At 61.5% G+C, this 13,896-nt stretch overlaps 3 protein-coding genes across 4 annotated transcripts; all 3 read right to left on the bottom strand.

Moving 5' to 3' along the window:
- Window positions 1–2,224: 2,224 nt before the first annotated feature.
- On the bottom strand, window positions 2,225–7,022 carry FBLIM1 (filamin binding LIM protein 1). The gene is made up of 8 exons (XM_040588586.1): window positions 6,943–7,022; window positions 4,592–4,800; window positions 4,079–4,218; window positions 3,872–3,983; window positions 3,609–3,778; window positions 3,323–3,501; window positions 3,100–3,217; window positions 2,225–2,778 (listed from the first exon to the last, which is right to left on the bottom strand). The coding sequence occupies exons 2-8, from the start codon at window positions 4,785–4,787 to the stop codon at window positions 2,665–2,667; spliced, it is 1,029 nt and encodes a 342-aa protein (XP_040444520.1). The 5' UTR covers window positions 4,788–4,800; window positions 6,943–7,022; the 3' UTR covers window positions 2,225–2,664.
- Window positions 7,023–7,812: 790 nt separating this feature from the next.
- TMEM82 (transmembrane protein 82) lies at window positions 7,813–10,861 on the bottom strand. The gene is made up of 6 exons (XM_040588034.1): window positions 10,593–10,861; window positions 10,436–10,508; window positions 10,003–10,177; window positions 9,061–9,469; window positions 8,348–8,535; window positions 7,813–8,243 (listed from the first exon to the last, which is right to left on the bottom strand). Exons 1-6 carry the CDS (start codon window positions 10,669–10,671, stop codon window positions 8,181–8,183), a joined length of 987 nt encoding a protein of 328 aa, XP_040443968.1. The 5' UTR covers window positions 10,672–10,861; the 3' UTR covers window positions 7,813–8,180.
- On the bottom strand, window positions 10,861–13,310 carry SLC25A34 (solute carrier family 25 member 34). Of its 2 annotated transcripts, none has more exons than XM_040588035.1 (5): window positions 12,711–13,310; window positions 12,067–12,132; window positions 11,585–11,737; window positions 11,352–11,486; window positions 10,861–11,279 (listed from the first exon to the last, which is right to left on the bottom strand). In XM_040588035.1, the coding sequence occupies exons 1-5, from the start codon at window positions 13,200–13,202 to the stop codon at window positions 10,971–10,973; spliced, it is 1,155 nt and encodes a 384-aa protein (XP_040443969.1). In that variant the 5' UTR covers window positions 13,203–13,310; the 3' UTR covers window positions 10,861–10,970. The 2 variants fall into 2 exon arrangements, with proteins under 2 accessions (XP_040443969.1, XP_040443970.1); XM_040588036.1 differs by having other exon boundaries at window positions 11,031–11,260; window positions 12,711–13,304.
- Window positions 13,311–13,896: the final 586 nt, after the last annotated feature.

The following is a 13,896-nucleotide window of genomic DNA, read 5'->3' on the forward strand; positions in this document are numbered from 1 at the left end:
TGGCCTGCCAAAAGGGATTGCAAAAAAAGACAGGCTTATTGCAGCAGCCCAGGGAAGGGCAGGGCCCGGCCAGCACGATTCGGAGGCGTAAGATCCTCTTTGCCCTTTTGCACCGCTGCCGGAATAAGACGAGAGAGACTTTGGGCGGGTTTTATGCCTGGGTGGTCTTGGGGGGCTCTGCAAGGCTTTGCGGGGCTCCCAGGGCAGAGCAGGAGCTTCATGTTGCTCCATGCATTATTTGTGTTTGTTTTATTTTTGCTTACAAACCTGAGTGCTTGCAATGGGCTGACGAGCCTAAGGACGGGCTGAGCTGTTGCAGCCAGCAGGAGTTTGTTTGGCAGCAGGGTCGGACCCAGCTCCCACAGCCTCACCCTCCAAGATCTCCCCGTGGTTTGGCCGGCCCTGGAAATTCCTTGAGATCCTCCCTGGGGAAAAACGCAGGGCCACGCTTTTCAGGCATAGCAACACTCCCCACACCTCAGCTTGTAATGCTTCTCCCCTTATCCAAGAAGAAAGTGGCTTAAATAAGTCTTTTATCCTCTTGCTTCCATGTCCATCCATCCCTGTCCCTTGTCATCCTCCACTCCAGGAAAAAAATGCCAAATCTGACCACTTCAGCGTGCCTTTGCCACACCACCAAACTCTCCAGTTGTGCCTGGCCCTTTTCTTCACCCTCCAGCATCTTCTCCAAGGCTTCACGTTGATAAAAGCCTTTCCCTGCCTACCTCTGGCCGAAAATTGCCACGTCCTGGCGCTAACAGTCCATCCCGGCTCGCTCCGCAGGGGAAACATCCGACCCCTTCCCACCATCAGCTCTGCGGAGGGGGTGCCGTAGCTTGCCCAGCACCCAAGGGCGTTGCGCAGAGCGTTTAAGCGGGTGTGCAATGCAACAACGCATCCAAAACACCACTCAGCGTCACCATTTCCACCCTCCCCCAAAACCTCACTTCGAAAAATAGCTGTACTGCAAAAAAACAAGCAACCCTTTGCTTTCTGGGGCTTCCCTTCTGTGCTCCCTTTGGGCACCACCAAATCTGCCCACGCCTTTTTTACTTTTTTAGCATAATTTTGGGGCCTGGTTTTCCCCACAGCGCAAGAGGCTTTGGAAAGCCAGAGCTAATTTTGAGCACAGGACTTCCCCGGCATGGGACACAGGATCCCCACCCAGCCGGCCCCAAAGCCACCTACTTACGTGGCTGGGACAAACCGCAACCTTACATTAACGTCCTATTTATAAATAAAGTTTATAGCAAGTTATGACCTGATTGATGGGCCGTAGATGCACATTAACGAACATCAAGTAATAGGCTTTGTAGATGGGGGGGGGGGAGTCAGCAGGAAATAGTTGTGGGGTTGGTGTGATTAATCAACCAGCCCGCCGGACTCCAGCGCATACATTAACCATACATTAACCCTTTCATTCATAAATACAGCACACGCTGGAGAGCACTGTACAATGCAACCTAGAAGCCTACAACTTCTGGTTTGGTTGTTTTAGCAGCTCCCTTTTTCCGTCAGGAAAGCATTAACAGTCATCTCAGATGCTCTTGCTATTTTCTGCTCTTGATTTGTGGCTTTTTAAGGACTTTTGGTCAAAAAGAAAACCCCTCTTTCTCCGGCTGGTTCGCAACGCCCTCGCAAACAAAACCGCTAAGCACCAGTGACATCGGTTGCACAGATGTTGGGCATGCAGAGAAGTGGCCTAATTTCTGCCGTTCTGGGGCTCGGATCGAGAGAAGATCAAAAAGCTTCTGATGTCGGAGCAATATTATGTTAGACAACGTGGAAAAATGTGGTCGTCAGTCTTTCCGGGCATTCCGGCGCCGTCAGATAAGGGACAGACGGCTGGCGTTTAGCTGGAGTTTTTCTGCCTGACGGAGGAATTTGTGCTCTGCCTGCCCTCTGCCGGCTCCGGGACTTGGTTGAGGTGAAGCCCAGACAGCATAAAAAATAAACCCAACCAACCAAACCACCACCAAAACACCCTTTCATCAACACCACGGCACATCACAAAATCCCAAATCCGGCCCCCAAAAGTGACCCCCCTGCTCTCTCCTGGGTGACAACGGCATCTGCCAACTCGCTGCACCCCAAAATCAGCCGTGTTGTTGCCTTGAGCAACCTGATGCCGTGCCTATACAATCTAAAAAGTGGCTTCCCCCCCCCCTTACTTTTAAACTTTGATTTTATGGGTTTGGAATGCAGGGTGGATGAAAGAAATGAGGGTTTTTAAACTCGGAGTTTTATTTAACTGCGAGTAACTAAATCAGTGCCTGCTCTCTGCATCACCACAAAGAGAAATGTTTAAGTGAAACCCCAAGGAAGCTTGAGAAGAAAAAAACACCCAAGGAAACCAAACCGGCCTCAGAAAAGGAGTTTAAAAAAAGAAGTGAATAAAACCTCAGCTCCTCTGCCACCACTGCTCTGCCAGGGCTTTTTATGTTTGCAACGAGCACAGAGCCACGCTGGGACACTATGTCTGCTTTCTCCGCCTGGCCAGCCCAGTGGGTCGGGGTCCCAGGTGCATTTTGGTGACAAAAACACCAGTCCTGCAGCTATTTGAGGGTGCAGCGGGCACCTGGCACCAGCCATGGGGTGCAGCCCGGTGGGTGCAGCTTCTTTTTGGTGTCTAGTGCTGGAAGATGGAGTTTGAGCCATGGAGTTTTAGCAGGACGACTCGTTACGTCGGCGGATGTGGCAGGACTTGCAGAGGAGGTGGTCGTCCAGGGGGTAGCACCCGTTCTCCGTCAGCTCCGGTGACAGGGGTGTCCCGCAGCTCTGGGGGTGAGAGTGGAAAGGGAGGCCACTTTTAGGGGTCCACGTGCAACATTGCATCCCACCTTCCCTGCAAAACCCACCAACCACTTGGAAAAAGCAACAAACTACATCAGAAGCATGAAAAGCTGAAGCTCTCCTGACCGAACACATCATCTTTTTCACCCGATTTATTTATTTTTCCCCTTCCCCGTCGCTTGCAAGATAAACTGGTGGCTAAAAAAATAACCCTGGGTGCTGTGAACCCTGTGGCCGTGCTTTGCAAAGCTCAGCGCCAAACCCCTCAGCTTTTGGGGGGCACCCCCAGCCCTGTGGGGGCCGTACCTCGCAGCGGTAGCAGCTCTCATGGAAACTGCGTCCCAGGCACTCGATCTTGTAGGTGTCCTTGTCCTCGCGGGGGATGATGGGGTGCTTGCAGGCGCTGCAAACCGCAGCGTATTTCCTGATGGGAGAAAACGGGAGCAGCATGAGCCCTGCGGGGTGACGGGGATGGGCTGACCCCCGCCGCCGCGTGGGGGATGTTCCCCCGGGTGCCACGCTCCCCAACCTGTAGAAGTCGGCCACGCAGTACACCTCGTTCCGCTCATCCACAGCGAAGCTCTCGGCACCAATGGCCCGGCCGCAAGCGGTGCAGGAGAAGCAGCCGGGGTGGTAGCCCTTGCCCAGGGCACGGACGATGCGCTCCACGATCAGCCCCCGGCACTTGGCACATTTCTCCAGCGTGGCCTGGCGTTTAGGGACACTCACCGTGAAGATCCCAGCTCCCACCCATAGGACTGCATCTCCTGCCACCCCCACGAGGGTGCTGGCTGTCCCCGAGGGAAAACAGGTACCTGGTAGCAGGTGTCGCACGTGGGGCGCCCGTCTTTTTGGTAGTAGCGCTGGCCGGCCAGGAGCCGGTGGCACGTGCGGCAGGTGAAGCAGTCGGCGTGGTACTGCTTCCGCATCGCCTCCACCGTCGGCTCCCGGGGCCCCACTGCTTTGTGGCAGAAGGCGCAGATGTCTGTGCGAAGAAGGGAGAGGGCTTCAGTGCTGCGTGCCTCAGTTTCCCCAAGCGGGGACCAGCCCCCACTGCGCAGCTGGATCACCCCCTTACCTCTGGAGCTGTCCCTCTCTGGGTACCCATTTGCATCCTGCCACTGCAGCTTGCCCGCTTGCTCCTGGCAAAATTTGGGTGGCCTCAATTCAGCAGGGGAGGCGGAAGGGGTCTGGCGAGCAGAGGAAGGCGAAGGCACGTTACATTTATGCCCTTGCAGGTGGGGAAACCGAGGCACTGGGGGGAAATGCCCCCCGTTGTCCTCACCTGGAGGGTGGTGGGTGCCACAAGGTCCAGTTGCTGCAGCGCTGGACCCAGCAGCTCAGCAGACAAGGGCTGGGGTGCTTCGGAAAGGACGAGGACTGGCGGGGATGAAGGCACAGGGGCCACAGCCACAGGGCGGGTTTCTGCAGCAAAAGCCAGACGCGGTGTGTGTTTAGGGGGGGCAACAATGTCCAATAATGCCCCGTTGTGATAATGCCCTGTCAGCTTTGCAGCAGTGCTCACCGACCTGCCCCAAAAGCAAACGCTGTCCCAGCCAGAGGAGACAAACGACACCGATAAGCACCAGGCAACAACGGAGAGCAAACACCACCCTTCCCTCGCAGCCGGATCCGTCCCGGGATGGGTGCAGGGATTTGGGGACCCCCCCACCAAAAAAACACATTCCCCCCTCCTGCCTGCATGTGCATCCTTTAGCGAAACATCTCTGCAGCATCCTTGGCACCATCCTCCTCCTCCTCCCGGCACCACTCGCAGCCCCCTGCGGACACCCCTCACCTCCGTTGGGCAACGCGGGCGGCCGCGGTGGCGGGGCCCATGGCCGGTGGGTGCCCAGCACCTCGGCACCGTCTGGCTGCAGCTCCCTTTGGGTTTTCTCCTTGGCGGCCGCCTCCCTCCGTGGTGGCACCAGGGTGATGAAGACTGATGAAGCAATCCTCTTCTCCGCTTTCCCCGGCAGCATTGCCGAAGCCATGGAAGGGCTGGACCTAGGTTATTTTAGGGAAATATTTTGGGGAAAATAAGATAAAGGAGAGTGAAACCCCCGGCTGCACCAGCGGCTCCTGCAGCCGTGCTGCCCTTCGGCCTCAACCTGCCTCCCTCCTCGCCCTCCCGGAAAGGGAGAGGGAACGAGCGTCCACGTCCCACGTCACGGCAATAAACAGTCTCGTGCCTGGGAGGACACAGAATAAAGGGTCCCAGTGAAGCAGCAGCTGAAATATCCCGGTTTTGCGCCTCTGGGGCCAAACCCTGCCCTTTTGTAAGTGTTTTCACCCCCTTTATTACCTCTCGTTGCCCTCACCTAGGATCAAACTCCCTGCGGGCAGCAAGAAAACCCACCTTTCCGCTTAAAAACAGGGGTGCAAAAATATCTGCTTTTGCAAACCTTTTTTGGGATTTTCTAGGTCCCCTAGCTCCCCCTTCTCTCCCTGCTGACCCCCATTTCCCCGCTAATCACTTCCAGCTCAGGGCACCTCCAGTTTTATTTTGGCAGGTGGGGAAACTGAGGCACGACGCAGTGAATCGCCGCGTCCCCGTCACCGAAACGGCCCCCGAGCATCGCCTGGCGGCGCAGGCAGGATGCGCCTGACCCCGATAAACCCTGCTCGGGAAGGAAAAGGGCTGTTTATTCAGCTTCCCAACGGGAAAAGCAGCCGGGGCGAAACTTCCCCTTCCCAAATGGGGTGCCCGTTTGGGGAGGGGGGAACCCCGAGGCTTTAGCTGGGGTGCTGTGTCAGCAAAGTGGGATTCATCCCCGAGATGAATTGGTGGCCTGAAAAACACCCGTGTGATGAGTTGCCCGGTCTCACGCCCCGGTGCAGGGCAGCTCTGCTCCCCCAAAATCCCACTCATGGGTGTCAGTGGATCTTTTCGGGGGGCGGCCGGTCCCCCCGTGGAAGGGGAAAAGCTTCAGGATGTGCACACCGGTAACTTCAGCCTCTGACTCAAGCAGGGGAAAGGATTAAAAAGGGGAAAAAAACAAAACCCAAAGCGGCTTCGCTCCCTCCTTCCCTCCCTCCCCGCCGGCGAAACCCCAAACGGGCTCCGGCGCTGCCAGCCTTTGCCCAGCCGCTCAAATCCTCGCCCGCAGGAGCCGCCGCTTTTCCTCCTCCCCAGCCGAGCTGCAGAAAATAGGGGGGAAAAAGTAATAATCATAAAAAAACACCACCCCCCCAAAAAAAAAATAATAAAATCTGCAGGGTTAATGGAAACCATGTGCTCGTTGCACATTCCTTTTGTGCTGAGGCTGACGGGATCCCGGCGGCCCCATCGCAGCACCCCTCGGTCCCCCCCTGGCCGGGGGCCGTCAGGGTGGCCAAGGCTTGAGGGGTGCATTACTGGGGTCCCTCCCCTCTTTGTTATGCCCCCCCCCCCCGCCCCCCAGCTCCATCCTGCTGTGGGATGGCTGAGGCCATGTTGGGAAGGGCCCCTCTGGTCTCCTGCAAGCATCGCCCCAAAATCTCCTGGGGTGGGAGCCCAGGTGGGACCGACAGGGACAGGGCCACTGACGGGGCACCCCCACACCCCCAAATTGGGATGGGACATGGTCCTCCTACAGCTGTCTCCCAACTCTGTCCCCTGCCCTGGGGACTTCTCGGAGAGCTCTGTGAGGATGCCCAAGGGTGAAGGAACAGGGTGGGGGGACACAGCCCTTGGGGTGCCCTTGTCCCTTCCCTGGGTGGCCCCGCTGTCCCCTTGTCCCTTCCCTGGGGGGGGCCCTGCAGCCCCCCTGCAATCCCATCTCCCACCCTGTAGCCCCACAGCCCACTGTCCCCTACATGGGGGTACTCTCTCCCCTGTGTGGTGGTGGCCCCACTGCGTCCTCCCCCGCCTGAGAGCCCCCCATTCCCTACCTGGGGGTGTCCCCTGTCCCCACACCGGGGGGTGGCTCTTGGCCGCCTTGTCCCACCCCAGGACGGCTCTGCGGTCGGACCCCATTTCCTGGGGGTCCCCCGTCCCCAACCTGGGGGTCCCCCCTACCTAGAGATGGCCCTGTCCCCTACCTGGGGGGTGTCCTACCTTGGCGCGGGGTGGTCCCCTACCCGGAGGTAGGGGGGAGGGGGCGCCTGGCCGGGGGTGGCCCTGCAGCCCCGGCTGCCCCTCGGGGGGTCCCTGTCCCCATCGCTTACCTGGGGGGCCGGTGCGGGTCGCTCCGTGCGCTCGGCGGGCGCACCCTGCCCGGCGCGGCGGGGGCAGCGGGGAGGCAGAGCCGCCCGGCATCACCGCCCCTTCCTCCCTCCTCCTCCTCCTCCTCCTCCCCCCGCCTGCCCCACGGCCCCGGGCGGGGGGGGAGGGGGGGGCGGCACACGTCCTTTGGGTGCCCAATGCACCCTGGGGCGCCCTGTAGGATATGGGGTGTCCCGTGCACCCTCCTAGGGTGCCCCCACGGCCCCCCCCCGACTGCCCCACGGTGACCCATGGCCCTCCCCCTCCCCCCGAGGTTGTCCCATGAACCCCCCCGATTGCCCCAGGGAGCCCTGGGTGCCCCCGGCACCCCCAGGGTGCTCACTGTGCCTGGAGGTTGCCCCCTGTACATTCACCCTATGCCCCTGTACAGCCTCCGTGGCCCCCCAAGCCCCAGGATGCCCCGTATACCCCTGTAGCCCCCCAAGCCCCATACAGCCCCAGGATGCCCCATACAGCCCCGTGCACCCCCAGAAAGCCCCAGGACACCCCACAGTACTGCCCCCCCAGGGCTGGGGGGTCTTGCCCAGGCAAGCAGCCACCTCCGGAGCCTCCCTCTCCCCAGATCGCACCCCACCTGCACAGGGGCTGTTGCCCCATGGCATGGCACGGCCAAGCTGCAGCCAGGTGGGGAAACCGAGGCACGGGGGCACCTCTCAGGCCCAGAGGGTCTGTCAGGACAGAGGTCACCCCCTCTGTGCCTCAGTTTCCCCTCCTGGGGAGGAACCGCACCACCCACCTCCTCCACAAAGCTGCACCATAGCTGCCCAGAGCCCCTCTCAAGCATGATGGGACCCCAGCTCACTGTCCATGAATTTTGCTGGAAAACACCTTTATTTTCTGAGATTTATAAGCCCCTGGAGGCCCCTGCGTTACGACAGCATGGCCCTGCAGCCACTGAGGATGGGGACATCCATCAGCACCCCACATCTCCGGTAGGACCAGGGAGCAAACCCTCAGCAGCACCCCAACCTCACTGGGTCCTCCCAAAACCCAGGGGCCATGTAAGCCTCCCCCCGGCCTCCCCCACACCGTGGCATGGGGTCGAGCACCTTCTGGGAGCCCTTTTGCCTTTGTCCCCATGGGGGATCTGCAGCGGGGAGGATCTGGGGGGTGCCCATGTTTCGGGGACCTGGGCAAATCCACCCTGAGCTTCTGATGCCTGGTTACACCCCACAGTTTATCAAGATGCTTCCTCCGATCTTGATCCTGACCACCTATCCAGCTGAGACCACTGGGTGAAGTCCTACAGGAGATGGAAGAAGAGAAGCAGAAAGGCCCCTCGCCATGGCCTCAGGGCTGCGGCCAGCCCCTCACCCCAGCCATGGTGGGGAGGTGACCCCATCTCACCTGCTGCCAGCATGCCTCCAGCAAGACACCGGCTCGGAGCAGGCACCACAGCTCTCCCAGCAGTGAGATGAAGACGTGGAGGACGTCGCTCCAACGGCCGACGGTGAGGAGGAGGATGAAGAGGCCGCCCATCCGTACCAGCACCGTCTGGTACACCGGCCGCCCGCCGGAGCTCTGTCGCTGCTCCTCTGCAAGGAGGAGGCATCGGGGTGGCCACCGCAGGGATGACCCCGTCTCCTCCCCAGCCCCACGACCGGGGGGCACCGTGCACGTCGGGGATGCTATGGGGTGGCTTCGCATCTAGCCCAGGGTGCCCTATACAGCCCTAGGATGTGCCGGACTGCCCCTGCACAGCCCCAGAGTGCGCCGTGCTGCCCCACGTACCCCCAGGATGCACCATATACACTCCATACAGCCCCAGGTGGCCCACTGTACCCCCACACACATACCCCCAGGATGTCCCATATGTTTCCATACACCCCAGGATGCCCCGTATACTCCCTATACGGCCCCAGGATGCCTCCATATGGCCCCATACACAGCCCCAGGTGGCCCACTGTACCCCCATATATCCCCAGGACTTCCCATACGGTTCCATACACCCCAGGGATGCCCCATATACCCCTATACCCACCCAGGATGCCCCACACTGGGACATACCCTCCTCAGCCTCAAAAAAAACCCCGTAACTGGGGGTTCGGTCCCCTTCTCACCTTGCATGTAGGTGACCAGCAGCGTGTAGCAGATGGTGAGCGGTGTCCAGAAGCGGACAGCCTCCGCCGTGGAGAGGAAATCCCGGTTGATGAGCGTCACGGCAGCCAGATCAGCCACGGCAAAGGTGATGGCCAAAGCATTGCGGAGCAGCCGGGGGATGCCGTGCCCGGCAGTGAGGAGGAGGATGCAGATGCCGCAGTAACGTGCTCGGCTGTGCAGCTCGTAGAGGGTGCAGACGTGACGAGCCAGGCGCCGGGTGTAGGCAGCCAGCAGCCCCGCCAGCCCCGCCGCCAGCGCCAGGTTGCAGGTTCTGTGGGGAGCCCCTTCCAGCAAGAAGCTGAGGCCACAGGACACCCCACAGCCCAGCGAGTACTGGCACAGCAGGTAGAGCTGGCTGCTGTGGGCGCCCTGTGAGAGCAGGACGGCACCGTCAGCTGCTGCAGAGGGTGCAAAGCAGCAAGGGGATGCGTGGCTGCAAAGCAACGAATGGTTTTCTCCACGATGCAGCCCCCCAAACCCCACAGGTTTTGCATGCAGCAAGGGGATGCACGGCTACAAAGCGATACATGGCTTCCTCCATGCTGCACCCTGCAACGGGCCGCACAGTTGCAAAGGCATGCAAGCATGCAAAGCGACGCGTGGTTTTGTCCATGCCAGCCACCCCAATCCTCCCCGGAGGGGGAGCAGCAAGGGGATGCATCCCCCACATCACAGCCCCTGTCCTCACAGGTGTCGCAAGGTAGCAAGGGGACATGTGGCTGCAAAGCGACGCGTGCTCTCCTCCGCGCTGCAGCCCCCAAATCCCCCATGGCTGTTGCAGATCTGCAAGAGGACGCACGGTCACAAAGCAACTGCCTCGCAAAGCTGCAAGGGATGTAGGTTTCACGGCTCCCGCCATGCCACTGCCCTGCCGTGCCTCAGTTTCCCCAGTCCTGCCTCACCTTGCCGAGGGAGAGGACAGTGGAAATGGCGCGCAGGGAGAACTCCAGCACCACCAGCGCGGCCACGCGGGAGCCCACCAGTGCCAGCACGGCCGTCAGCACCACCACGTGTAGCGGCTCCAGCACCTGCCGCTGCGCCTGGATCGCCTCCTTCTGCGCCTGCCTCTCGGGGTGGCTGGGGACAGCAGGGGGGATGCTGAGCTGGCACCACGTCCCCTCCCTCCGCCCCCACCCCAAAAATGGGGCACCAGCCTCAGAGACCCCCTTGTGCTTTGCAGCCGGGGAAGGAGAGTGCAACCCCTGCCCTGCTCAGGCCACCACCAGCACCCATGGGTGCCGAGGGCTGCGGCCCCCCAAGAGTGGATCCCAAAAGCAGATCCCAAGAGCAGCTCCCTGGAACAAATCCCACGGGGGAAGAAGGGCCGGTGCTTACTTCAGGCACTGGATGTAAAGATAAACCTTCAGGAGGCTGCAGAGCATCGACACAGCGCAGGCACCCACCAGCCCTGCAGGGAAAAGGCAGCAGCGGGTCACCGGTGTCCCTTGGGCTGTCCCCAAGCTGCCCACATGCCACCCTGGGGGGCTCTCACCTTGCAGGAGCGCATCCAGCAGCGCCCAGCCCCACGCCAGCCCAGGCAATGGCGGCAGCCAGGACCCCAGAGAAAACATTTTCAGTGGAGAGGAGCCACGGCGCAACCAGCCTGGGCTCCAAGGTCCACTGGGCGGAGGCTGGGAGCGGCCCCTCCGGCTAGTAAATCATTACTGGGGCAAGTGGGGGCAGCTGGAGCCCTGGCTGGAGGAGCTGAGCTCCAGCTGCCCCATGGAAGGGAAAATGAGGGTGGGGAGGAGGGATGCGGTGATGGGATGCACATGGTGGGGCTTAGGGACCACCAGCATCTTCAATCCCCCTGCCCCCAGCATCACCCTTACCCAGCCCAATGCATCGCAGTGTTTCAGGTCCTGGCTTTTCAGGGCGTAACCCCCTCCCCATTTGCACCACCCCAAAGACCCCGAAATGACGCCAAAAATAGAAAAACCCCTTTATTAATGGCTGTGGTGGGGCCAAGAGCCTGTCCTACGGCCCTGGGGGCTGCTGGTGCTGCACCATCTTCCTGAGCTCGTCCCAAAAGAAGAGGCTGAGGACGGTGTGGGGGCCGAGGCGGAGGTAGACGGCGCCGATGCCCTTGTACAAGCCCAGCAGCCCCTCTTTGCTGGAGATTTTCAGGATGCAATCCAAAAAACCCCGGTAGAGCTTGCCCTGGGGAGAGAGGAGCAGGCTGCGCACCCCTGCCAGACGCAATCCTGGGAAAAGCCGTGTCCCGTCCCCCCCGTTTCCCCAGTGGCCTTACCGTGCCGTCGGCATCCACCGGCTGGTTGTAGAGACGGGTGCTGATCACGTCGAAAGGCGTCATCGTCACCGCCACGGCCACGCCGCTCACCATGCCCCCCGCCAGCACCGTCGCCCAGCTGCCCTCCCCGAACCACTGCGGGAAGGATTGGCCACCAGCTCTTCTCCCCCCACCATCAAAAAAAGGGAGCGGGGGGCCGGTGGCAGCCCGACCTGGCACGTGTTGCCCCTCACCTGGCGCTCGCAGACCCAGTCCTTGGCGGAGGTGAAGGTGGCGAGCTGCGCGGCCGAGCCCACCGCCACGCGGGGCACGGCGCCCGTCACCCCCCGCCACAGCCCCGCCACCCCATGCTGCTTGTAGATGCTCTCAAACGCGTCGGAGATGCTCTGGGGAAGAGAGGAAAGGCAGGAAAAATGGGAATGGGGCATCCCACCCTGGGAACATTTCCCACCCCAGCGTGCAAAACCCCATTCTGTCGGTGGCACGAAGCCACCGTGGCTCTGGCTGGGTGACAACGGTCCCGAGGGGTGCCCAGCCCTGGTGTCACGACTCTCTGTCCTCACACCGTTATTTATAGCATCTCTGTGGGGCCAAGCTGCCAAACCGCAGCTTTAACTACCCAGTGGCCAAAACAGCGTTGTCCCCACCAGGTCCTGGCACGGCCAAGGTGCCACCTTGGCACCTTGTGTGTGTCCCCCCCCCTATCCCCGCTCACCTCGTGGTTGTGCTGGTGGCCCACGGCCATGGCCGACAGCGTCTGGGCCTGGAGGTGAGTCTTGACCTGGGGGGGGGGGGACAGCACCGGGTGACAAGACGCCCCCCAAGCCCCCACGCTGGGACAGGCTGTGGTTCCCCCTCCTCTGTCCTTAGCAGCTTTTGGGGTGCTTTAAGCCCCTCTGGCAGATGTGGGGTGCCCAGATGTGTCACCAAGCAGCACCCCCAGGCTTTGAACCCAGTTTTTTTTTTTTCACCCCTCCCATCCCGGGACAAAGGGACCCTGCAAACGCTCCCCTTTGAGCTCTGCAACCCCAAAACCAGGGGAGATGCTAAAAAGGGGGGACACCCTCTCATTTCCTTATGAGGGAGCTCAGGTTCCCAGGAGGGGGGGATTTTGGGAGTAGGGGGGGTGGGATTTGTGGGAGTGGGGGGGGGGGAGCATGCACACAGCAGCCCCACATTTTTGGGGGTGAAGCAAAGCAGCGGGAGAATGGATGCACCGAGCCAGTGTTTATAGGATGCAGCCAGCTCCACGGCGGCCAAATCTTTTGAGGGGAGGAGGGGATCCCCGAAATGCCCCCCCCGTCCTTCCTCCACCCCCCACCCCCCCTAAGAAGGGCTCCAGGGCAAAGCAGCACTCACCAGGTACGCGGGGCTGCCCACGACGGCTCCCACCGCCCCAGCCACGGCCCCGGCGGCCACGGTACCCCCGGGATACCCGGTCCAGCCGGCGTCCTCGGCGTGGGAGTAGCAGTAAAACCGCACGCCGTTCATCAGCCCCTGGTAGAGCAGGCCAGCCGCCAGGCCCTTCTGCAGCCCCCGCAGCCCGTCAGCCCGGCACACGGCCCCCACCGCCTGCAGCACCCCCCCGGTAGGGCCGGGGGTAGGTGCCGGGGGGCTGCAGTTCGCCCTGCAGCTGCAGCCGCGTCTTGACCACCTCCAGCGGGTTGGTGAGGACGCAGGCCAAGCAACCGGCCGCGGCCCCCAGCACCAGGTCGGTGGCGGGGGGGACCCCCCCGGCTGGGGACCCCCCTCCTGCCACGCGGGGTCTGTTTTGGGGGGGGGTAAGGGAATTCCTGCAGGGAGGGGGGGGGGGGGCCCGGGGAAGGGTGCGAGGGCCCCAGCGCCCGCCATGCGGCACCTGCCTGCAGGGATGGCCCCAGGCTCCACCTTCCCCCCCCCCGCAGGGAAAAAATGGGGGGGGGGACACACAGACACGAGCGCCGCCTCTTGCAAACCAACCCCCCCCCCCCCCCCCCCCCCCGCTCAATCTGAAGCCACCCCCCAATGTAGGGAAGGGATATGGGGCAAAGGTCAGGGCTGGGGGTGCATCTCGTGTGCCCCCCAACCCCCCCCCCCACCCGCAGCCAAATCTCAGGCGGCCTCGTCTCGTCTCACGTGACTTGGCGAAGCCCCGGCGCAAACAGGGAAAAAAGGGCAGTTTCTGCGGAAAAAGCCAGGACGCGCCAAAATTGAAATAAAAGCTGAGGAAGGTGGGTTGGGGGGGGGGCACGAGGAGACAACCCCCCCTTCCCCCCAGCCAGCTGGATGCACCCCGGGGAGAGCTATGGAGACCGGTTAACTCACTGCATGTGCGGTGGGGGGGTGGGTGGGTGTCGGGGGTGGGGGTGGGGTTGCGGGGGTCTCGTTCTCCTCTCCCCTCTCATGGTTACAGAAATGCTTTGGAATTAGAGCGCCCCAGGCATAAAAGCTGCGGGGGGGGGGGGGGGGTGTGTCACTGTCTGTGTTGTCCGTCCCCCCCCATCCTCCCCCTCCTGATTCCTATTTTTAGGGCTGCAGTGACCCCTTGGTCACCACCTCAGTGATT

This window comes from Falco naumanni, chromosome 3, assembly GCF_017639655.2.
Source record: "Falco naumanni isolate bFalNau1 chromosome 3, bFalNau1.pat, whole genome shotgun sequence".
Taxonomy (NCBI): Eukaryota; Metazoa; Chordata; class Aves; order Falconiformes; family Falconidae; genus Falco; species Falco naumanni.